At 31.0% G+C, this 24,676-nt stretch overlaps 4 protein-coding genes across 5 annotated transcripts; 3 read left to right on the top strand and 1 right to left on the bottom strand.

The window, feature by feature from the left end:
- The first annotated feature begins 353 nt into the window (after window positions 1-353).
- Window positions 354-5,012, top strand: LOC103576459 (ubiquitin domain-containing protein UBFD1). The gene is made up of 5 exons (XM_008556682.2): window positions 354-432; window positions 706-1,062; window positions 2,647-2,837; window positions 2,908-3,096; window positions 4,830-5,012. Exons 1-5 carry the CDS (start codon window positions 423-425, stop codon window positions 4,938-4,940), a joined length of 858 nt encoding a protein of 285 aa, XP_008554904.1. The 5' UTR covers window positions 354-422; the 3' UTR covers window positions 4,941-5,012.
- Window positions 5,013-9,403: 4,391 nt separating this feature from the next.
- LOC103576562 (uncharacterized) lies at window positions 9,404-12,071 on the top strand. Of its 2 annotated transcripts, XM_053738894.1 has the most exons (3): window positions 9,477-9,494; window positions 9,604-10,889; window positions 11,783-12,071. In XM_053738894.1, exons 2-3 carry the CDS (start codon window positions 10,119-10,121, stop codon window positions 11,996-11,998), a joined length of 987 nt encoding a protein of 328 aa, XP_053594869.1. In that variant the 5' UTR covers window positions 9,477-9,494; window positions 9,604-10,118; the 3' UTR covers window positions 11,999-12,071. The 2 variants fall into 2 exon arrangements, with proteins under 2 accessions (XP_008555063.2, XP_053594869.1); XM_008556841.3 differs by having other exon boundaries at window positions 9,404-10,889.
- Window positions 12,072-13,447: 1,376 nt separating this feature from the next.
- LOC103576450 (WW domain-binding protein 2) lies at window positions 13,448-16,388 on the bottom strand. Its single transcript, XM_008556671.2, has 4 exons — window positions 16,161-16,388; window positions 15,554-15,888; window positions 14,005-14,157; window positions 13,448-13,925 (listed from the first exon to the last, which is right to left on the bottom strand). The coding sequence occupies exons 1-4, from the start codon at window positions 16,214-16,216 to the stop codon at window positions 13,645-13,647; spliced, it is 825 nt and encodes a 274-aa protein (XP_008554893.1). The 5' UTR covers window positions 16,217-16,388; the 3' UTR covers window positions 13,448-13,644.
- Window positions 16,389-17,685: 1,297 nt separating this feature from the next.
- On the top strand, window positions 17,686-23,928 carry LOC103576443 (equilibrative nucleoside transporter 4). Its single transcript, XM_008556658.2, has 5 exons — window positions 17,686-18,025; window positions 18,451-18,605; window positions 19,388-19,516; window positions 19,669-20,232; window positions 21,064-23,928. The coding sequence occupies exons 1-5, from the start codon at window positions 17,856-17,858 to the stop codon at window positions 21,894-21,896; spliced, it is 1,851 nt and encodes a 616-aa protein (XP_008554880.1). The 5' UTR covers window positions 17,686-17,855; the 3' UTR covers window positions 21,897-23,928.
- Window positions 23,929-24,676: the final 748 nt, after the last annotated feature.

Raw genomic sequence — 24,676 nt, 5'->3', positions numbered from 1 at the left:
TTATTTATTAATTTTTAATATTCTGTTTTTTCCGTTTATTTATTGACATGTTTATTCGATTCATTCAATATTTTATGTATCTAAAAGTACTTACAATGAAAATATATGTCATACTTATAAATTTTGATTACGAAATAATTTTTTTAACAATAAAAAACATTAAAGCACCTACAGTTCATTTGAAATACTTGTAAGTACTGCGTGCGCAAAAAAGATGCGCAGAACGGAGCCTGTGAGAGAAAGAGCACGAGACGTCATCTGCGTAGAGACTAAATTTAGTACCACAATTTTTGGGGATAAAAATACGATATTATTTTATAAAGTTGGTACTGTTAGGAACTTTGTTGCTTTTGTTTCCTGCAGGCAAACTTGTAGTTTCTAACGGTGTCTTTCTAACCAAACTTGACAAAACTTTATTCATCATGGACGTTGGTACGTAAGCATATTATTATTTATATATTTTATTATTGTTTATTTTTTCCCAATGCAATGATTAATTATCATTTTTTAAAATTTAAATTTTTAAACTGACTCAAAAAATTTGCAACAAATTACTGCTGCTAAAAATCATCACATATATTAAAATTATTTTGTTAAAATGTAATGCAAGTCAGGGTTTTTATTTACAGCAACGATGATAATCATATTTTTCAGAAGATAAATTTCTTTCAACCAAATTATAATTTTAATATAATTTTTTTTTAGATACAAAAAAAGCTGACTGTCATGAAAATCATTGTGGCAACTCAACGCATTCTGAAGTTAAATTAAACGAGACACCAAACACCGTAGATAACAATGAAAAATTATCAAATGAAGATTTACCTAAAAATAAGGATGACCAAGACAGCGAAGAACCCAATGAAGTTATTGAAAATATAGAATTTAAAGTTATTTATAATAAAAAAAAAATTGACGTCACCTTCCCACTGGATGGGTTAGTAATTGATTTAAAAAATCACTTACAAAATATAATATCAGTACCAAAGGAAATGCAAAAAGTTATGATCAAAGGTTTAGCCAAAGATCAAGATACTCTTCGCAGTCTAGGAGTTACGAATGGTAAAACATTATTTTATAAGAACATAGTCTAGTAGCATTCTTAAGGAAGTTTTACGTAAATCTGTATCTTCAGTGGGGTGGCCCAAAAAAACGACTATTTTTATGAAAATTTATTGGCTTACGATGTTTTGAGAAGCCTCTCCAAAAATCGACGATAAAAAATTTTCAAAAGGTCGCTCACGAGTTTTGAAAATATCAAAAATCATCGAAATTTGAATTTTTATTTGAAATTTTTTCCTTTCTCGTAGCAGCAATAGTTTATATTTGTAAAATCATGACTACGCTGAAAATTTAAGCCCAAAATTTAAATATTTAAACCTTGCTCAAGAATTTTGAATGTTTCCGAGTGCTGTCTTTTGAACGTTTTCGAGCGACCCTTGAATATTGATAATAAAGCTTCTCGATTTTTTCACCATCAATTTGCATCACGATGAATGGAAATATAACAGAGAAATAGAAATAATAAGTTATTTACATACTTTTTTATTTTTTAATTCAATTTTTAGGTTTTTTTGCTTATTCAAAACTTAGCAAATTTTATTGTTTAAGACTGTCCTGTATATTTTTGGTTATGCAGAAGTTATATTTCACTAAAATGACAATAATTGAGTTATAAAAAAATACAAAAACTAATTCAAAATATTAGTCACATATTATCAGTTAATATTCAAAGTTCTTGAGCGTCGTTTAAATATTTAAATTTTAGGCTGAAATTTTCAGCGTTGTCATGATTTCACAAATATAAACTATTGCTGTCACTGAAAGAAGAAATTTAGAAGTAAAAAATCCGAATTTCAATCATTTTTGATATTTTCAAAATTCGTGAGCGACCTCTTAAAAGTTTTTTATTGAGCTGATTTTTGGAGAGACTTTTTGAAACATCGTAAACCAACAAATTTTCATAAGAGACTTGAAAAAAAAAATAGTCAGTTTTTGTGGGCCATCGTAATCTTGAGTCTTCAGCAAGTCTGCATTAATAGTTTTAGACAAGTCTGAGGTAAGACACTTCCGTAAGATACGTCAAGTAAATCTGTAGTAATACTTACTAAAAGGACATACTTAAGATGCATTTGCTCAGATTTAGTGTAGAATTGCTTAAGATACCTGGACATGGCTACTCGCTTTGTTACTTCGTAGGCCGTCTATTCAGCATTAGTATAGTAAATTCAGTAGCGCTCTCTTAATGTCCCATATAATTTTATCGAGAAATAACACTAGCAATTTGTAGCTCTTCAAATTTAAATGAAGGCCACTGGGTTTGCTACAGGCACTGCGTTTAAGTTTGTAGCGACTTGGAGAAAAAGAAACCCGATATCTTAAGCAATTCTGCAGCTGCCCTAACATCGTTTTATGGAACGTATATTTGTTAATAATTGCTGCAGACTTTCTAAAGATTTCCGTACGTCTATAAGAAGAATCTTAAGCAAGACTTGATGAAATCCGCAGCAAGTATACTTATGAAATCCATCTTCAAGTCTTGTTTAAATCTTCCGTAAGAAACTTGCTGAAGGACATTCGTCGAGGAACTTAAGACTATGCCACTAGTTTATTTACCAGTACTAAAAAATAATTAACATTTTATAGGGGCCAAAGTAATGATTGTCGGATCAAAATTAGATGATGTATTATCAGTTTCTGTTCCAAATAAACAAGAAGTACAAGATGAAGCTGCGGCAGCTTCAAGTAAGGAACCCTTGACACAACAAAAAATCCACAGGAAAATTTTAGATAAGGGAGTACCTGAAGATGCTATGCCTGGAATTATAAATGCTCAGGTTTGGTACCATTATTTATCACTAATGCTCATATCCTAGTATTTTTTGCTTATGTAGTATCTGATTTCAGGATCCTCTTCCGGAATTCCCATTATCAGGAATGCTTAATAAATCAGGTGGTAAAGTTAGATTAACATTTAAGCTAGAACAAGATCAATTATGGATCGGCACTAAGGAGAGAACTGACAAAATATCGATGAATTCGATCAAAAATATTCATAGTGAACCGATTCCTGAATTTCCGGAATATCACATTATGGTTAGTATCGGTTTATTTTTTATAAAAGATACTTTTCAGTAGATTACATAGACACCTAATTATCATATTTGACTTCTTGGCGCGACTTTACAAAAATTTTACCGTTTCCTGTCTCGGCTAGTCGACTAGGTTTCGAAAATTCTATTGGTTAAAGTTGATGCGCCGTTCTCCCACGATAGCGATTACAATTTTATACAGATCTTGATAAAACTTTAGATAAGGTACCGGCGGTTAATAAGGCCTAGCTAAAGGAGATTTTGAATAGAATCAAAAATATTGCATTTAATTATCGAAATGTATCATTGATCTTTATTTCGATACATTAACCATTAAATGTAATCAAGTAATGGTAATTTTTACCATAAAAAAAAAAAAAAAAATTATACTTTTACACAAACCATACGAATAGGCCTTATTTTACTACAGTAGAGTAATAAGGCCTACGGATTAAACAAACTGGAATAGTTTAACTATACTTAATAAAATTGGTATTAGAGATGAATCATCACTTAAATTTAGCAACAATACTTTTTAAGAGTCAGAAAACTAGATTGTTTTTTACAATTTCTTCTGCGCTACGGTAGCATATGATGGATGATGAAATATAGAAGACAGAGAACGTGGTATCGGGACTCTATAAATTTGTCGTAACATCTCTACGTAAGACTCTTCTCCTAGAGTAGCCTTTAGCGGAGGCGGTTATTTTAAATATCATTTATGTCACTTAGGCCTTATTACCCGACAGTCCTTATTACCCACGGGTACCTTAGTTATTTTTTAAGTAACGAGTTCGGTTCTTGTTGATTGATCATCAAATAACTTCTGAACTCAAAAAGATAATATATTCCAGGTGAATGCATCTACATAAACCAGATCTTCATAAGAACCTTTTCATAAACAGATTACCTACTTACTTATTAAAATTTAGCTGTTGCATTTATTCTCCTAATTTTCCCTAAATTTGTGGGATTCCATGAAATTTATTGCCCTTTAACACTTTTCAAACCTTAACATCTTAATTCAAAAAGTAATAGTTAATTTCGTTTCGAAATATAGAAATGTCGAAAAAAATTTCTTGTTCAATCGTATCTTAAAACTTGAGAACAAATTAATAAATAAGGTACCCGCGGATAATAAGGCCTCTCGGTTAATAAGGCCTAAGTGACAGAAATGATATTTAAAACAACCGCCTCCGCTAAAGGCTACTCTAGAAGAAGGGTCTTACATAGATGTTACGACAAATTTATTGTCCCGATACCACGTTCCCTGTCTTCTATATTTCATCATCCATCATATGCTGTCGTAGCGCAGAAGAAATTATAAAAACAATCTAGTCTTCTGATTCTTAAAAAGTATTGCTGCTATATTTAAATGATGATTCATCTCTAATAGCAATTTTATTAAGTATAGTTAAACTATTCCAGTTTGTTTAATCCGTAGGCCTTATTACCCTACGGTAGTAAAATAAGGCCTATTCGTATGGTTTTTGTAACAGTATAATTTTTTTTTTTTTTTTTTTTTTTTAATGGTAAAAATTACCATTACTTGATTACATTTAATGGCTAATGTATTGAAATAAAGATTAATGATACGTTTCGATAATTAAATGCAATATTTTCGATTCTATTCTAAATCTTCCTTAACTAGGCCTTATTACCCGCCGGTGCCTTAATAAGAAATCTCTTTCGATGCCGAATGACTTTGTTTTTAATAAAATTGATCATTGTTTTCAGGGAATACAATTAGGCACAACAGAAGCATCGAGATATTGGATATATTGGGTTCCTGCACAGTACATCGCTGCCATCAAAGATGCTGTCCTTGGCAAGTGGTGTTATTTTTAATTTATGTCCAATTTTCGATAATAATTAAAATAATTACGCGATTAATAAAAGTGAACATTGTCATGAAACGACTATACTAGTCACGCATTTTTATTATAAAAATAACTTTATTAAAATTTATTATTATTATTAATATTAATATTATGGTTCTAGAGCTTTCGTCGTATATTCTTCAATAAACGACTTAGTAATTTTAAAATAAATAATTAAAATCTTAAATGTAAATAAAATATCATCAGATCTTATCAAAATTTCCGGGTTGTTTTAATAATTTTCGGTTGTTTATAAATAAAATAGACGTCAAATTAAAATAATCCTGAGAGAAATTTTATCTCCATTTTTTCTATTTACCGTTAATAATAAAGTGCCACAAATATTTTGAAAACGAAAAAAAAATTTTTAATTAAGTTTGAGAAAGTATTTGTAAAATAATATAAAAATTAAAATTCATGCGAACAAAAATTTTACAAGAGCTTCGAAAATTATTTTGAAATCCTCTATCACTTTGAAAATTATATGATAATAGAGAAGTCGTATGAATTTTTTATCATCACAAATTTATTTATAGATGAAAGAACAATTTTTTTAGATTATGTCTTAATCATTTTTTTAAGTCAACATTTTCATTTTTTTATAAATCAATTTTATAAAATGAATAATTTTATGATCAGTAATGACGTCATTACATTTGTTAGAGCTGAGAGCTGACCAATGATATTTTTTCATTTCTCCCTGCAATGGCGCGTCGAAACTGATATAATAACGTCACTAATGTTTGAACTTACATTTTTAATTTAAAAAGTTTTACGTTGTTAAAAATCCGTGGAATTCTGTGATAATTGTACTATTTAAATTGTGCAATTATTTTGAAGTAAAAAATTTTTCATGATACCAACATCGAAATTTCGAATTTCAGTATCTCTATAGCCAGTCGAAACAAATTAATTTCCGTCCAGTGCCGCGAACAAACATTAGCTTCAAAATTATATAACTAAGCCGAAGCCTACCCCCTTTTCATAGGAGGCCGTTTCCTTTCCCTGATAAATATACACGCGAAGCCCCTACTTCCTGTCCAAATGACATCCTTAATCGAAAAATATAATCAAGTAACCAAAGGTAGATGTTAACCGAGAAGAGTTCGAAGAACCCCAATTGACCCATGGTGTCTAACCATAACCATCATGAATCCAAACCTTTATAGGCCTAATACTCCTTCCATCTCAGGAAATGAAGAGAGTCTTGAAGTGGGCTTGGAAAGGCCCTTCGCACCAATTTTTTGTATTGGTCAACAAGTTGCTTCGAGGCAAAATGGTAAAACACAGCCTCGCCTGATTACCCTTAAAAGGGTCCTCTTTATTTGTAATCATTCAAGCTGCAAAAAAGCTATCATCCACTTATTCAGTCCTTAAGGATCTTCTACTCTACGAGTTTAAATTCTGATTATATGAGACGAACCAAAGTTGGACCCTTGCTTGCCCAAATATTGCAAACGCGTTAATTGCGAACGCTTTCAAGCTGGCAGAAACGTCTGGGTTTTGTTTCTTGGGAAGAAACAAATAATGTTTCTGCCCGCTGACTAAAAGCTCGCAATTTTAATTCTAAGGGGCTGGCGCCCTCGTACACTAACCCGATCTGAGTAGAGTTGTTTATAGTTATTTATTATTTTGAGTTATTTTATTATTATTATTTATAATTTTTATTACACGTGGGTGACCACGACTCCGGGCTTTGTTTCGCGTCTCCGTCGTGAAAATAAAAAAAGTTTACGTTATAATACTTATCATTTGCTTAATAGTAACTTCAGATCATCATTTTCATTTGCATAAATTACAGTTTTGACTTTGTGATAGTTTTATAAAAATGAATAAATAATAAATAGTATTTATAGTTTCTGCTTAATTATAAATTGCAAATCACAATTTACGCTTACTCTAATAATTGATGACATTATTGTACTTAATTAAATTGCTTTCGACTGGCTGCTCACTGAAACCTTAAGTACCAGGTAATCATGAAAAATATCGTGTGAAACACAATTTTAGATTGGGGGTTATATCGGCCAACTCCACTCTGGTTTGTAATCGTTTGGTTTCATCCCTTGTCACACAATGTACTACTAAAATATAGTAACTAATATTCTAATTATTTAAACAATGAGATTCTTATAAATCTTGTGAGCACTTTTTTGAAAAATTGATGACGTGACCGTAAATATTTCATTTTTTCGAAATCTACAATCTAACAGGATTAATCATGGAAACTTTCTAAAAAACAACGATTTTAATAGATTTTATAAAGGCATAAAAGATCTTAAGTGAAAAAGTCGGTTATTCATAGACAAATGAATGATTAATACTCGTTTCAGTTTTACTGAATATCATATTTCGAAATATATAAAAACGGAAAATCAAATAAATGTTATTAAAAATGATTAATTAATGATATATCTACGTTATATATGAGATTAATTTATTATTACTGACATTTATAATAAAAAGTAAACTATACTATACATTTTTGTAAATATATAATTAAAGAAATTGTAAAAACTACATAGTTTTAATAACCAGTACATTTTCATCAGTAATATTTAAATTCAATGCATGAATTATTTTTATTTTTTAATAAGATTCGCTTTATAGAAGTTTTGTTAATTTCATTTATGAATATTATGATTAATAAGATGCAGTCGACTACCCACTATAAGTCTGCCCATAATGAGCTTCTTCCCCTCAGTTGGCAGTTACTGAGTCCAAACAGCTTCCTAACTTTACCACTCTTTTGAGTTTTATTAATTGCTGAGTTGCATTAAGACATGTTCATTAATATAACAACGAATATCACTCAAGTTATTTGAATTAAGAACATGAAGAAATTATCCTTGTTTAAAATGCTATAGTGTCATAGTATTGCTGGCTACCTGTCGGAAATGGATATGAACATCTATAAAAATTACTATGGTCATTAGGGTGGTCCAAAAAACCGACTATTTTTTTTTTCGAGTTTCTTATGAAAATTTATTGGTTTACGATGTTTTAAGAAGCCTCTCCAAAAATCGACGATAAAAAACTTTTAAGAGGTCGCTCACGAATTTTGAAAATATCAAAAATGATTGAAATTCGGATTTTTTACTTCTAAATTTCTTCTTTCTCGTGGCAGCAATAGTTTATGTTTGTAAAACTATGTCTATGTCGAAAATTTCAGCCTAAAATTTAAATATTTAAACGACGCTCAAGAACTTTGAATATTAACTGATAATGTGTGACTAATATTTTGAATTAGTTTTTGTATTTTTTTATAACTCAATTATTGTCATTTTAGTAAAATATAACTTTTGCATAACCAAAAATATACAGGACAGTCTTAAACAATAAAATTTGCTAAGTTTTGAGTAAGCAAAAAAAACCTAAAAATTGAATTAAAAAATAAAAAAGTATGTAGATAACTTATTACTTCTATTTCTCTGTTATATTTCCATTCATCGTGATGCAAATTAATGGTGAAAAAATCGAGAAGCTTTATTATCAATATTCAAGGGTCGCTCGAAAACGTTCAAAAGACAGCACTCGGAAACATTCAAAATTCTTGAGCGAGGTTTAATATTTAAATATTTAAATTTTGGGCTTAAATTTTCAGCGTAGTCATGATTTTATAAATATAAACTATTGCTGCTACGAGAAAGGAAAAAATTTGAAATAAAAATTCAAATTTCGATCATTTTTGATATTTTTAAAATTCGTGAGCGACGTCTTGAAAATTTTTCATCGAGCTGATTTTTGGAGAGGCTTCTTAAAACATCGTAAACCAACGAATTTTTATAAGAAACTCGAAAAAAAAAAATAGTCGGTTTTTTTGGGCCACCCTGATGGTCATAGTAAAATCAACAAAGATTAAATTACAAATTACTGTAACCATTGTAAATTTTACTCTGGTCATAGTAATTTCTACTTGTGATTATTTCAATTTTCGATAGGCGGCTACTATGGTCCAGCACTACTATGGTACCATAGCATTTCAAACATTAAAAATTTCTCCGTGCAGTGAAAAATATCTATTTACTTTTATTATGGCTCGTAACGAAAACAGTCTAAACAGTGTAACCAATATATTGAATTGAAGTAAATTTTAAGACATGAAGACATTTATGAAACGTTTTATCCTTTTTTTTTGAAAATTTTCAATTTTCTTAACGGGAATTCGAAAAGTTTTAAGAGTAATCCCCTCCCCTATAAAAATGCACTCATTTTACACCAAAAAAAAACATTCCATAGTTATTTAAGTATCTGAACAGATAAAACCATAAGATCTTATTGAAATTAGTCATTTATTATAATTTCCTAATATTACTAAATCAAAAAAAAAAAAATACAAGAATCTATTCTGTATCTTTTTTAAAGAAACCGAGAATCTAGCACTGCATTGCATAGCTAGAGAAATAGAAAGAGAAAGTAAGAAGGAAAAATAATGTCTACATCTGTTGATGCAGGAAATGCCTCATCACAAAAATAGTCGTCGCCAGTTCGTAGGTTGGATACTGTAGCAATACAAGAGCAAGTAAGAGAGGAACTAGCAGCTTGCATTACTAACCATAGACAAATTTCCTTTTTTACTCTCTTATTCTTACTCGTTTTTTTTCATCAATTCATCTCTCTTTTCTAAATAGCAGATGCGAGCGCATTCACAGGTCCATAGTGTTAAAGAGAATCAAATAACATTCCACCAATGGCAAGGAGAAATTTTGACCACGTGTGATCAATATTCCCCTACTTAGTCTTTCTCAGTTAAATGTAAGTTGACGTATAACGTAAGTTAGTTAAAAACAACCATCTGACAGTAATACCATTCATATTCAAATTTTAGTGTTTGCTATTTTTTTATACGCGCAATTTATCGTCATAAATAAATCCCACTCTGCAGTATTCCATCTATTTGTTCCGAACTTTAAAACACAGTATTATCATTTGAACGGTAATTAATTTGAAATTAAATATGGGTGTGTGCATTTAAAAAATATGTTGTGATATAAGCTAATGAAATATTCTGCGTCACAAAAAAAAAAAAAGTTAAGATAAGATTACACGTTGCGATAAATTGAGAGATGACTGAGACATTATTCATGGTCTGCAAAAAAAAATATAAATTTTTTATACAAAGATGACAATTATTTAATTTTCAAAAATGAATGATAAAAAAACTAAACAAGAACAGATAATATTTATAAAAGAAATATTGACTGCTGTAAATAAAGAATTTTTATGTCAAGGCGCGAAATTTAAAAGTCTGAAAAAAATAGCTAAATTAAAAGATGATAGAGATAAGAAATTTTCATATTTTTATTTCTTTGTATCCAGAAAATTTATTCTGACTGTCTTTGCATCGTTTATTATTTCTGTTATTTTATACAATCCAAATATATATTTGTTAATTAATTCTATTTACGAGAAACGTTGCTTCATTCCAAACAACTATTTAGTGTGGGAATTTACAAGACCGATATCGAATTGTGATTTTTGCCGTGGAATAAATACGGCTTTAGTTTTAACGAATCTTACAAGAGAAGACTTTACGCCATACGCTTATTCGTCGAGACCGATTATTGTAAAAAATGCCGCCGAAACATGGAAAGCGTCGAAAATCTTTAATCTAGAGTTTTTTAAAAATTTGTATGAAAGTATAGACGGCTCTTACGAATCAATTGAAGATGAATGTCAGTTTCTGCATTTTAAAAGTAATTTTTCAGTATTGAAACAAGTTTTGACAATGAATAAGCAACGCGCATCGAATTATTTAAATGAAAATCCGTGGTATGTTGGATGGAAAAATTGCCATCCGCAGGTATTAGAAGTCATGAAGAAATATTATGACATACCACATTTTCTACCGGCTGATGCGGAAGTTCCACAAATAAATTATATTTTTATAGGATATGATCAGGGAGCAATTATGCACGTAAGTGTTTTTAATCCATCATTTATGTTACCATACACTCCAAATGAATAAAGATTTTATAAAATTGTATAAAATTATATATAAATTGGACAGAAAAAATGGCCCGATCCATTTGTATATAATCACATTGTTTTCATATAGATTATATATAATTATATACTGTATTTATAGATTATGTATAATTATATACAATTCTACATAATTGTATACAAATATATACATTTGTATATAATTACATACTGTACTCGTATAGATTATATATAATTATATAAAATTCTCTATAATTACATACAAATATCTACATTGGTATATAATTACATATTGTCCTCGTATAGATTATACATAATTATATACAATTCTATATAATTGAATGCAAATATACATATTTGTATATAATTTTATTATTTTTTATGCATCACCTCTATTCAATTTTATATAATTCATATATAACTGTATACAGTTATATGAAATCTTTTTTCTTCGAGCTGAGAGAAAAAGAATTAAATCCAAGTAATTTATTATTTCCATAAATACTTAAAATAAATAATTTTTTACTGAAATTAAATTGATAGTTTTTATTTTAAAAAAAATATTGCATACTTTAGTAATGAGTTTATAGAAGCATCAGTTACTAGGCAAGCAAATATTTTGACAATTTATTTGATACCTTCTCTAATTTATTATTATTTTTTTCATAGTATTGAGCAAATAAATAAAATACTTGAATAAAGTAATTATTTCACTTGATTGAAGAAATTAAATGCTTGACACTATTTAAATAACTAAAATACTTAAACCATGTATTGTTTTTTGATAATATATATTTTTTCTCGCAGTGTAATTTAGAGAAAATTTCCATTACTTGTTTTTCATTGACATCCCTTTTTTTACAGTTGGATTACATTCCACGTCTTATGTGGCAAGGACAGATCGTTGGGAAAAAAATGTGGTCGGTTGCACCGACTCCTGAATGTGACAGTGTCTGCAAACCTTTCAATTTTTCTGTAGATACTGGAGATATTCTATTACTTGACACAAGAATCTGGTATCATGGGACTCATGTTGAAAATAATACTCTAAGTCTTACTATTACATCAGAATATGGTTGAAACAAATATTTATTTTAAGGATATAGTGATGTCCTTATATTGTATGTAATTTCATAATTGTAAAAATGTATACTATTTACTATTTTATTATTATTAATTATTTATTTATTATACGCTTTGCATTTTACAATTTTTACATCTGCATATACTTAATTCACACAGTAAACAAGGGTCCGTCAGAATTTTTACTAATTGTATGTGAAACGAACGGTTTACACTTATTTATTTAACCATACGTCGTTGTGTATAAAAAGTTACACTCAAGTATGTTAAAAATAATACAAATGAATGTTAAATTTAACTAAGTTAAATTCAATTTTTACACACTTAAGGTACCCTCGGGTAATAAGGCCTAAGTGACAGAAATGATATTTAAAACAACCGCCTCCGCTAAAGGCTACTCTAGAAGAAGGGTCTTACATAGATGTTACGACAAATTTATTGTCCCGATACCACGTTCCCTGTCTTCTATATTTCATCATCCATCATATGCTGTCGTAGCGTAGAAGAAATTATAAAAAACAATCTAGTCTTCCGATTCTTAAAAAGTATTGTTGCTAAATTTAAGTGATGATTCATCTTTAATACCAATTTTATTAAATATAGTTAAACTACTCCAGTTTGTTTAACTCGTGGGCCTTATTATCCTACAGTAGTAAAATAAGGCCTATCCGTATGGTTTTTGTAAAAGTATAATTTTTTGTTTGTTTATGGTAAAAATTACCATTACTTGATTACATTTAATGGCTAATGTATTGAAATAAAGATTGATGATACATTTCGATAATTAAATGCAATATTTTCAATTCTATTCAAAATCTCCCTTAGCTAGGTCTTATTATCCGCTGGTACCTTATGAGTATCAATAAAAGATAGATATAGAAATCCAGATATCCCGGTTTCTATAGAAGTTATGGTAAACATTCTGTTTTGTTTTTATGACTGATTATTACTTAACAAATCTTCGTACAAATCTTACAAATGGACCTGATTTTTGTCAGCCTTCTTAGCTTTGAAGATGAAAAATTTGGTGAGAATAGAGTACTACCTCTCCGCTTCGCGTTTGAGGTGTGCAAAAAATTCAAATCATTTGTTTTATTTGCTGATAATTATTAAACCATAATTCAAATGCATTATTAAAAGCAGAGTAAAACTGATTAACTTAGTTTAAATCAGTTACTCATCAATGCTTGTAATACAAAAAAACTGAAAAAAATTTTTTGATGTATGTCATATGTTTGTTATTGAATCAGATGATTAATGACGAATTTCAATTGAAAAAAAAATTAATATTCAAAATAATTATCATTGTATTATTTCAATTTTCAACAGATTTATTGTTTTAATAAGAGACAATTTTTATATACAGTTTTATCTGTATAAACAAATAATTATTATAAAGCAATTATTCTTTATAGTCATTTTTTTTTTATGAACTGAATTTTTGTAATGTTCGTAGATTTTTAATTTTACGCTTGAAATTATAGCAAAATTGGCTGCGTCAATTTTATAAATTAAAATTGCATTCTATTAACATAGGAAGTATTTTTTGTTTCGTGCTGAAAAAATTAGCCACTAATTTAAATAATTTCTATTCTACAGAAGAATGTCGTTAAATAATTATATTTTTTTCTATGGTTTGATAACTAGTACGGATTGTACGATCCTTGGGGAGAATAGGGTGGAGGGTTTTGAGGATAATTATTATAGTAGCCTGCAGACTGTTGATAATTCGGAGGTGGTACATAACCTGCAGCTTGCTGGTAACCTGGATAACCAGGATGCGCACCTGCTTGGGGGTTTGGTTGACTATTATAGTTTGGGTTGGCCCAAGCTGGAGCACCAGTTTGCTGTACATTACCAGCATTCATGCCGGAATTTATTCCTGGATATGGAGGTGGCGAGTCCGTCATATAAACACTGTTTGCTGAGTGTGAAAACAACAGACTTTAGTAGAGAAAAATATAATATAATATAAATATGAAATAATTATGAAATAAACGAACCTGGAGGCATCTCAGGAAAGATATTCGTAGGAGGTATCCAACCATAGTATCCACAGGCTGCTGCTTGATAAGCTGGTGGTGGAGCTGCATACCAGTCAGATGTTGGGGGCTGGTACGGTGGAGGAGCATCATATCCAGGGCCACTACGTTGAGCTAAATATTTTGGAAGTTAATGTTTGTTTTTACAGTTTCAAAAGATACCTTATGAATGCGCAGTAAAAAATATTGTGTGGGGTGGCCCAAAAAAACTGACTATTTTTTTTTCGAGTTTCTTATAAAAATTCGTTGGATTACGATGTTTTAAGAAGCCTCTCCAAAAATCAGCTCGATGAAAAATTTTCAAGACGTCGCTCACGAATTTTAAAAATATCAAAAATGATCGAAATTTGAATTTTTATTTCAAATTTTTTCCTTTCTCGTAGCAGCAATAGTTTATATTTATAAAATCATGACTACGCTGAAAATTTAAGCCCAAAATTTAAATATTTAAACCTCGCTCAAGAATTTTGAATGTTTCCGAGTGCTGTCTTTTGAACGTTTTCGAGCGACCCTTGAATATTGATAATAAAGCTTCTCGATTTTTTCACCATTAATTTGCATCACGATGAATGGAAATATAACAGAGAAATAGAAATAATAAGTTATTTACATACTTTTTTATTTTTTAATTCAATTTTTAGGTTTTTTTGCTTACTCAAAACTTAGCAAATTTTATTGTTTAAGACTGTCCTGTATATTTTTGGTTATGCAGAAGTTATATTTCACTAAAATGACAATAATTGAGTTATAAAAAAATACAAAAACTAATTCAAAATATTAGTCACATATTATCAGTTAATATTCAAAGTTCTTGAGCGTCGTTTAAGTATTTAAATTTTGAGCTTAAATTTTCAGCGTTGGCATGATTTCACAAATATAAACTATTGCTGTCACTGAAAGAAAAAATTTAGAAGTAAAAAATCCGAATTTCAATCATTTTTGATATTTTCAAAACTCATGAGCGACCTTTTGAAAATTTTTTATCGAGCTGATTTTTGGAGAGGCTTCTTAAAACATCGTAAGCCAACAAATTTTCATAAGAGGCTCGAAAAAAAAAAAAATAGTCGGTTTTTTTTGGGCTACCCTAGTGTAGGTGTTAAAAACGGTCAGTGTCTTTTATGTTAAAACAATGCGTTTCATTGTACTACGCGGAAATTTTGAATCGATTTACTATTTCACACTAAAAAAGTGTTATCTAAGTTCCCTAGGCGGCTTATTCGACATCTTGAAAACTTATTTAAGATGTCCAAATCATAAATAGGAACTCATTCAGAACTCATCAAGACGTCATTTTGCTATCTGGGAAATAATAATTGTCACTTTTGATATCCTCAAAAGTTATTATTCTTCAGTGTCGCTGAAATTTAAAAAATGTTGAATTTACTTCTGGTATTTCCCGAATTTAATGTCCAATGAAACAAATATTATATGGATCGTTTCTAACATAAATTGTATTGATTTTAACCCAATTTTTTACTGTATCATTTAAATGATATAAATTATACTGTACCTAAAGCCGCTGCTCTAAGCATCGCTTGTCCAAATTCGATGGCTCCACCGCTCTTGAAATGCAGCTTAAACTTACATTCTCCAACCCAATTACCGTTAGGTTGTGCCCTGCATTTTCCTTTAATAAAATTAGCGCCAAACAATGGCTGGTCCAGCTCTACCTCACTCAAAGTGACGAACGGAAAACTGAATGACTGCATTTTTTCATTATGATCTTTGGCATTAAATATCATTCTATGTGTTGTCAGATATATCCTACCCTTTTTCGAACCAATGAACTCCGGTTGTTCTTGCCCGTGAAATTCCATAGTGACATTGTCACAAAAGAGGAGAATACTAAAAACACATAAATAATTAATTACAATTATTGCGCAATAATTGTAATGCATTTAATATCTAATTATTAACTTTCATATTATGAGAAATTAAAATTATACACATACGCATTCTACTGATACTTAAATTACGAAAGATAGTAATCATAAAAAATGTATAATGACTCAATTATAGCTCATGTTGACATATTGAGCGAAGGCCATTTTGATAGAAACGTATCTACGTCATATTTATAATAGTAAATATAATTACATATAATTTTAATTACTTACCATTCTCCCGCATGTAAAAGAACGCCATTATTGGCATGTGCGGTATTTAATGACATTTTGTTATTGTATTGGTTTTCTTTTACAACAAAAACTAGAATGACACCAACTCAACGGCTCACTTACGTCTGTTATGTTTTTAATGGGCGAGACACCGAGACCGAGCGATCGTAAATTTCACTTCGGCTTTTTTCGGCTCCTGCTGTGTCAAGTAATTTGTTACATTTCAAAATACTATATGTTACTGTCTTTCTCTGAATTCAACGAGACTCTCTCTCTAATGTTAACAATTCTGTCTCCCACTACGTTTTTTTGCGCGACCAATAAAAAAAAAAGTTTAGTGGCGGGCAATTCAAATCTTCCCGCGTGCACCTGTATTACCAAGTAGCACAGAACAACTTTCAGATGTAATAAAGATGTTTTTAAAAAAAAAAAAAATTTTTTTTATCTCAAAATGTAATTTTTTTATATAGAGGATGGGGCAAAATGGGCCACTTAAGAAATGAAGACTTATATGTAATATAAATGTCAGCCCATTTTGCCCCACTCCTCTAATACGGGAAGGGGGGGGGGGCACTTAAAATTTTGAGTGCCTCGGATGATTTGGGGGCAAAATGGGCCCTTTAAATTTTGTGGGACCATTTTGCCCCCCTTCCCTTAATATCTCTTATCTATGTTAAAAATTTCTTTGTTTATCATTTTCGATTACAAATTATCGATACAAAGTTAATGTTTGTGGTTCATTAAATTTTTTCTGTCAAATATATATTTAATTTTATAGTATGTTAATATATTATTGCGTGGTAAAAATTCAAAAAATCTATAACTAAAGGCTTCATATCTTTTGGGCATAGTTTACTACTCAGAAAAAAACGGATTTCTTGGTGCGAGAAAAATTTCGCATTAAGAAATGATAATCAAAATTTTTCAAGGCCTAAAACAAATTTTCCCTTTTGATTCATAATTCAAAAAATTTCTTGGGTCGAACAAAAATTTTTTACGCCAAGAAATCTGTGTTTCTGTTTAAGGCTCTAGATTTTTCGATACAGCCAATAAGGTCGACCTTGAACTTGAGTATAGATTTTTATACTTAATAATAAAAATTTAATAATTTTAATAAAAAAAAAAATCTGTTTTAGCAACTACAGGTACAAAACGATTAGCGCGAAAGCTTAAATTTAACAAAAAACAAAATTTAAAATAATCTTTTACGTTAAATAGCCTTTTTTTTTTATTTATTAATAAAAATTTTTTATTTCTTACAGCGTTCGATCTTACAAAATTTAAATAATAATTGCCTTTGAATAAAAGAGAAAAAAATTTTTTTTTAATCTATAAATAGTTTTTAAAATTATTGGTAGTTTATTTTTTTTAATATTTGTAATATAGAATATAAAGAAAAAAGGAATATAGAAGGAATAAGAGAAAAAAATTCCGAGAGAATGCGTGCGCTGAAATCAATGCGATTTTCAAAGCATGCGCTTGATAAACGAGTCTAGCTGGAATTAAAAGTAAAGAGCTTCCTTTATTCATTTTCAGTGTAATTATAAATTGAAAGTGAAACAGTAATGATAGTGAAGAACAATAACAGAAAAGGGGTGAAAGTAATTGTTTGATTTAAAAAAATGGAATGATGAGCCCTTACAGAGGGCTCGTTTAACTATTTCCAGTGACAGATAGTTCGAAAATAGTTGCAATATGGATGAAAATTTAAGTCGTGGTTACGTGCAGCTTGGCAAAGCCAGGGGTGTAAACGAGTTCAAGTTTTCTAATGGATTAGATCATATAACACCTCCGACAGATCGTTATAGTTTTGTTTATATTGCTTTGATACTCGCGGGTGCAGGATTTTTATTACCGTACAATAGGTATAATAATAAACATAGTCGGCTACCCGTCATTGGCCTGTTCGTAATAAGCCTCTTCCCCTCAAACGGCAATTACTGATTCTAAACAACCCCCACTTTAACCACTTCCTTGAGTCTCGTAGCAGACAACCCGTTATAAGCTTCTGTTAAAATTGCCAAAATTACAAACTAACAAATGATGAAAATTTACTATATGTTTCGCAGACAATTATTGAATCAATATTACGTAGAATATATTTTATTAAGGGAAGTTGAGAACAAAATTCAACGCACGGTAGTGGGGAGCCTAAAATTCCAAGAAAAGTTTTCCCTACGACCCCTCGACCAGGCTTATGACGGGTAGTCGACTGTACATTCGTCAAATTATTTCAAAGTTGTTATTTCATGCAGATGAATGTTGATATTAATAATGTGATATTTTTCAGCTTTGTTATTCCAGTAGATTATTTTCAAGCACGATATCCAGGTACGACAGTGGTGTTTGATATGTCAGTTGTATATATAACCATGGCATTTTTTGCTGTCTGTGCTAATAACATTCTTGTAGAAACAATATCTCTAAATACAAGGATTGCATTCGGTAAGGTTCAATAATAGTACATTGGGTGACAAGAGATGAAAGTAACGATTTTAGACCAATGGTGTGATTAACTATCATCGTAAGCGTGAATTGTGATTTGAAATTTATTACTAAGCAGAAATTATAAATGCTACTTATTATATTTACGCTAATTTTTTACAAACTTAATCATAAAGTCAGAACTGTCATTAACATAATAGTATATTTTGTGACAAGGGATGGAATGAAACGATTTCAGACCAGAGTGAAGTTGGCCGACATCACCCTAGTCTGAAATTCAGGAGACACGGTAGTATCCCGCGCCAAGTACACGTTCAAACACATGTATATGTGTGAAGTGTCATAGCGCGAATCTACCATGTTTGTGTTTTATCCTGAGTCACACACTATATTTTTCATGATTACCTGCATCGGACCTTCAAGTTTCAGTGTCAGCAGCGAGTAAGAAATAAATTAATTTCAAGTCGACGATGCGGACAATTGTTAGGGAACGCGCAACGCGTTTGTACACAAAAGGACAAGGAAAAGTCCTCCCGTAAAAAGGAAGTGGTTTTCGGCCCCGTTACATTAATTTGTTATTTCCTAATATTTGTTCGCGGAATTGAGTTGAAATGAGGCTGTTTCGACTGGCTGTGGAGACACTGAAACTCGAAATTTCGATGTTGGTATCATGAAAATATTTTCGCATATGGCTCGGGCAGCGAACTTCACCTTGGTTGGAAATCGTTTTGTTCCGTCTCTAGTTACACAATATATTACACTTTCATAATTAATTTTTTCAGGATATTTTGTATCATTTGTTACTCTTAACTTCGTCGTTATATCAGAAATATGGTGGGATTTTTTTGGGGTGGCTACATCTTATACAATTAACTTAATTGCAGTAGCAGTTGTTTCAGTAGGATGTACAGGTAGTGTTTTGGATATATTGTATAATTAAATACCTTTAACTTTAAATAATTTATAATTTCCAAATTCATCTAATAAGGTTTTTGTTTTTCCTACACCAAAATCCCAATTAGGACTAGACTACCAGATTAATTTAACGGTATTTATTTTTTAGTTCAACAATCAAGCTTTTACGGGTATACGTCAATGTTACCATCAAGATATACTCAGGCAGTAATGACAGGAGAAAGTTTAGCGGGTTTTTGGGTGTCAATTAATCGACTAATTACGAAATCTATTATTGATAATGAACGTGGCAATACTTCTATATTTTTCATGTTATCGGCATCGATAATTCTGATGTGTTCATTTCTCTATCAACTCGTCAGAAAGACAGAATTTGTTAAATTCTACATAAATCTTTGTCAGGAACGTAATAAAATAACCCTTGAACCCACGGAAGATATAGGTTTGATGGACCCGTTGGAGCAAGTTGATTCAAGTAAAGGACAATATGGAATATTAAAACTTCAAACGAGTCCTTTGGCTGTAGATTCTAACGGCGATCCAAGTGGCGCCCAATATTCAGCATTTTCCTTCAGCAACCCAGTGTACGAGCCTAATGGTCCGTCAGGGAATCCCTTAAGTGGTACCGGCCCAAAATATAAAGTCGAAGATGTCGTTGTAATGCGAGGGTTTTCTGGCAATCAAACCAGTAAACCTTGGTCAGGCATCAAAAGTAAGTCTTTTAAATACCCAAGTAACGCTTGAGTAAGATTCTGGTACCAGTTTTTTGAGCAAAACTCCTAGTCACTAGTGTCTTTTTCTACGTATGGGTCTTGTGTAAGATTATGTAGCAATAAATCGCCATCAAGACTTGAGCACGTGTTGCTTAAAGCATTGTACACAAGAATATTGAAGATATTTTAGATATGGTGTAGTTGAAAAGCTTTTAGCGCATTTCTTACATTAGTAAATTACGGCAGGTACTTACGCATGGTTTGCTCAAGATCTGCTCTAGGCTCAAGATCAATTCTAAGCCTAGAGCAGATCTTGAGCAAGATATGCGCAACTATTTTCAACTATAGTCTTCCTCCAAAGTTGAGTTATAATCTGGTACGAATTTCTTGTGTAAGGCTTGCACTAAATTTGCTATTGAAATCTAGCCACAAGTATCTGCAGCAAGACACAGACACGGAAAGATTGGAACCCGACTGGTTACTGTTTTGCATCTGACTCAGTACGGTACTGGACGAAAATGCTCGATTGTGGTACAGCACCACACTGATTACTGTGCGGAAACTGATTGAGTCGTGTGCGCACATCGCCCAGTCAGGTTCGGCACAGTAATCAGTGTGGCGCTGCACCACAATCGAGCATTTTCATCCAGCACTGTACTGAGTCGGGTGCAGAACAGTAACCAGTCGGGTTTCAATCTTTCCGTGAAGGTAGGAAAAGACACTAGTCTATCGAACTTGAGACCAGGCTTGCTCAAGCCTTGAACAAGGTTGTTATGTGGAAAGTGAACCAAATGAATAATATCAAGTACTGACTATAATTATAATTTCAGGGGGATTATTAGCAAGACTTGAAGTTGCAAAACTCATTTTTCCTTACATGGCAAGCATTGGCGTAGCTTATTTCGTTACACTTTGTCTCTACCCTGGCATTGTATCTGAGATAATATCCTGCAAATTTGAATCATGGATGCCAGTAATATTAATGGCAACATTCAATGGTGCTGATTTACTTGGAAAAATTTTAGCATCGATACCCTACGAATGGACACGAACGCAACTGCTATATTTTTCTGGTGCACGTGTAATTCTTATTCCTCTTTTTCTTTTATGTGCAATTCCAAGGCACGCGCCAATTTTATCTAATGAAATTTATCCACTAATGTTCTCATGGTTACTTGGACTTACGAATGGTATAGTTGGTAGTGTCCCAATGATCCAAGCGCCAAGTAAAGTTCCTGAAGAACATCGTGAACTAGCAGGAAATATCATGACCTTATCATACACTACTGGTCTTACTCTTGGATCATTGATAGCTTACATGTTGGATGCACTTCTTGCTCATCCAGTTTCTACAAAAAAACTTTGTTCGAATTTATTAACAGCTATAACACCGACAACATTGATAAATAATACAACAACTGAAATTTTAACGAGCAGTATCAAATACACAACTCTTCCAACAGTAAAAAAAATAAGCAAAGTATCGAATACATTAGTGACAACAGCGACTACAAAAATGACAACATTTTTGACGACTTCATTTCTTGCGAATAAAACATTAATACTTTTAGGAACTGCTCTTAACACAACATCAACAACAGCAGTACCAATGATTTTTACCAATGTCACATCAACAATTAGTAATGCGATTGTTCCGCATTAAAATAAGATTATATTTCATGACAGTTTTATTAAGTTGTGATTTTGAAGACTAAATTTTTATTCCCACCTTATATTTTATTCAAATCGAAAAATGGAGAACAGGTTTCGACTCTTTTGATATATCAGCTCATCCTGGTGGATGTGTAATTTATGGTATTTTACGACATTTTTTCCGTAAATTTACACTAAAGGCGGTAATTTACCGTATAATTGTGACAAGGATGTGGCATTTTATCGTAATCTAAAGTATTGCACCATAAAAAGACAAATTCTTAGTTGATCCGAAGTAGGTAAATTACGGTAATTACCGTAATTTATGATTTCAGGCGAAACTACCGTAATTTACGGCAAAATTAGGTAATTTGTAACGAATTACGGCATTTTACCGCAATTTGCCGTAATTTAAGGTAAATGTTGCATTTTGCCGTAAATTACGATAGTTCTTCCGGATACCGTAAATTACGGTAAATTATGGTAATTACCGTGATTTGGATCCACTAGGGTTAGGTATACGGTGCTCACGGTAAATAATGTCGCAAATCGCGGTAAATTGCTGTATATTTCGGCAAATTTGCTGTGGAAACACCGTATTTGACGTAAATTACGCTTCAACGCAGTAAATTATGGGAATTTACCGTAAATCGGATCCGCCAGGGTAAAAAATTATAAAGTAAAATAAATTATTAATTACCCTGACTAAAAACTCCGATAATATCCGATTGAAATTATTTTCCGATTGAATCTGATTAAAAAATTTATATTGGATTTAATCAGATAAAATCAGAAAATAATCGAAAAATAAGCGCGGATATTTAGAATGCTCCTTAGCAATTCTGATTAAATATTTGTTCCCAGTTGAATTTCAATCAGATTACTTCGGATATAATCGGAGTTTTTAATCTTGGAAGTGTTTTCACTCATTAGTAGAAAGAAAACTGTTATTAAATAGCATTTTATACATCTTGTGGAATCGCCAGTATTATATTTGATGACACTAGTTGTATAAGATACTATTATAGTAGTTATTCATTTTAAATCGTTGCTATAGATGTTAAAAGAAATTATTTGACCCAACAGTTACTTCTAGAGAGAACCTTTATCCCAGAAGTGCTTAAAAGTGGTGCTAAAAAAAAATGGATTGTAGAGTGTCGGGTCACGTGATACGTTATATATGTATATATGATTCAATAAAAGTCATGAGTGCTCAGGTTTAAAAAAAAATTGAAACATTTTTTATGACAAACATGAAATACAAGAAATCAAAATTAATTAGAAATCAATAATTGCAGTTTACTCCTCATAAGCCTGGTGTTATAAGCCTCTCCCCTCAGTTGTCAGTTACTGGGTCCAAACAGCTCCCCCACTTAACCACTTCTTTGGAAATGCAAATTGGTATGCATTTATAAAATGATAAAATTCCCGGAAAAAATAAAATTCAAATTAATATATTTTGATGAAACTAATAACTAATAAGATTAGGATATTTCGGAGCCTCGTGTTACGTGGTTCGAACTGTTCTCTGCTAAATTTATTGACAATCCAGCTGAGAATGTGTAACTAAATTATCTTGACAGCATAAAACAATTTGAGTATAATTAATCTTGTGTTGTAGTCCCAGTAAAAGAATAGACTTTGGAAATTGCCCCCACTACCATACATTTATGAACTGCGCATGCGCACAGAAAAGTAGGAGAACATTCAGCATATAAAACATCTAGGGTGGGAGTAAAAACCGACGAAACCCGAGGTGCATTCTCTTGGTGAGATGACGATACTATGTATTTTTTTGTATGGGAATCCAGGTACCCATAGATTCTGTACGTGGAATTCTTGTTAGAGAATCCAGGTATTTATTGTTTTTTACCCATATTTTTCTGCATGGAGGGAAACTTATGGTAACCGTTCCTAGTACGTTTATAAAATATCATCTCATACCGTTATGTTAATGGTTACTTGGTATTATGGGATATAGGCCCATACTTTCTGGGAAAAGTTTCCATAAGTATGGAAAAAATTTCCATCATTATGGTAACAGTTCCCATATCGCATGTGAAATAATTATGGTAATGATTACCATACTCATAGGAATAGTTCCCATAAGCAAATAGGAACCAATCCTATAAACATATTGTAAAGGTTCCTGAGTTATGGGAATAAGCCCTTTATATTATGGTGAATATTCCCATAATAATATGGTTATCATTCCCATTATATTATGGTAAACGTTACCATCTATTATGAGAATTATTACCATATGATTATGGTAATCGTTACCATAATGTTATGGTAATGGTTACCATTTTTTATGGTAATGGTTGTCATAATGTTATGGTAATGGTTACCATTTATTATGGTAATGGTTACCATATATATGATAATGGTTGTCATAATGTTATGGTAATGGTTACTATAATGTTATGGTAATGATTACCATCTATTATGGTCATGGTTACCTTATTTACGGTAATGGTTACCATATATTATGGTAATGGTTACCATCTATTATGGTAATGGTTACCATATATATGGCAATGGTTACTATAATATTAAGGTAATGATTACCATATATTATAGTAATAATTACTATAATATATATGGTTATCGTTCGTATAATCGACATTTAAAAGAAACCAGCTACCATGCGTTATGGGAACCATTTCCATAATGCATTGTAATTGTTACCATAAATTTCTCTTCATCTACATGAATTCTTATATCAATCCGTACTTTCCTATGTTGATCCCCATGGATCCTTATATGTAAATCCAATCTTTCCTAAAT

This window comes from Microplitis demolitor, chromosome 4 (genome assembly GCF_026212275.2).
Source record: "Microplitis demolitor isolate Queensland-Clemson2020A chromosome 4, iyMicDemo2.1a, whole genome shotgun sequence".
Taxonomy (NCBI): Eukaryota; Metazoa; Arthropoda; class Insecta; order Hymenoptera; family Braconidae; genus Microplitis; species Microplitis demolitor.
Note: the sequence above shows the minus strand (reverse complement) of the source record. Positions and strands in the feature narration are given on the sequence as shown.

Coding starts and splice junctions, on each gene's coding strand:
- LOC103576562 (XM_008556841.3), top strand. CDS start 10,119: ATGAATGATAAAAAAACTAAACAAGAACAGATAATATTTATAAAAGAA. Junction 10,890..11,782: donor ATCAGGGAGCAATTATGCAC/GTAAGTGTTTTT, acceptor CTTTTTTTACAG/TTGGATTACATTCCACGTCT.
- LOC103576443 (XM_008556658.2), top strand. CDS start 17,856: ATGGATGAAAATTTAAGTCGTGGTTACGTGCAGCTTGGCAAAGCCAGG. Junction 18,606..19,387: donor AAATACAAGGATTGCATTCG/GTAAGGTTCAAT, acceptor TAATTTTTTCAG/GATATTTTGTATCATTTGTT. Junction 19,517..19,668: donor TGTTTCAGTAGGATGTACAG/GTAGTGTTTTGG, acceptor TTTATTTTTTAG/TTCAACAATCAAGCTTTTAC.
- LOC103576450 (XM_008556671.2), bottom strand. CDS start 16,216: ATGTCATTAAATACCGCACATGCCAATAATGGCGTTCTTTTACATGCG. Junction 14,158..15,553: donor GCTTAGAGCAGCGGCTTTAG/GTACAGTATAAT, acceptor CAAAATATTTAG/CTCAACGTAGTGGCCCTGGA. Junction 13,926..14,004: donor CTTTCCTGAGATGCCTCCAG/GTTCGTTTATTT, acceptor TTTCACACTCAG/CAAACAGTGTTTATATGACG.
- LOC103576459 (XM_008556682.2), top strand. Junction 1,063..2,646: donor CAGTCTAGGAGTTACGAATG/GTAAAACATTAT, acceptor AACATTTTATAG/GGGCCAAAGTAATGATTGTC. Junction 2,838..2,907: donor CTGGAATTATAAATGCTCAG/GTTTGGTACCAT, acceptor ATCTGATTTCAG/GATCCTCTTCCGGAATTCCC.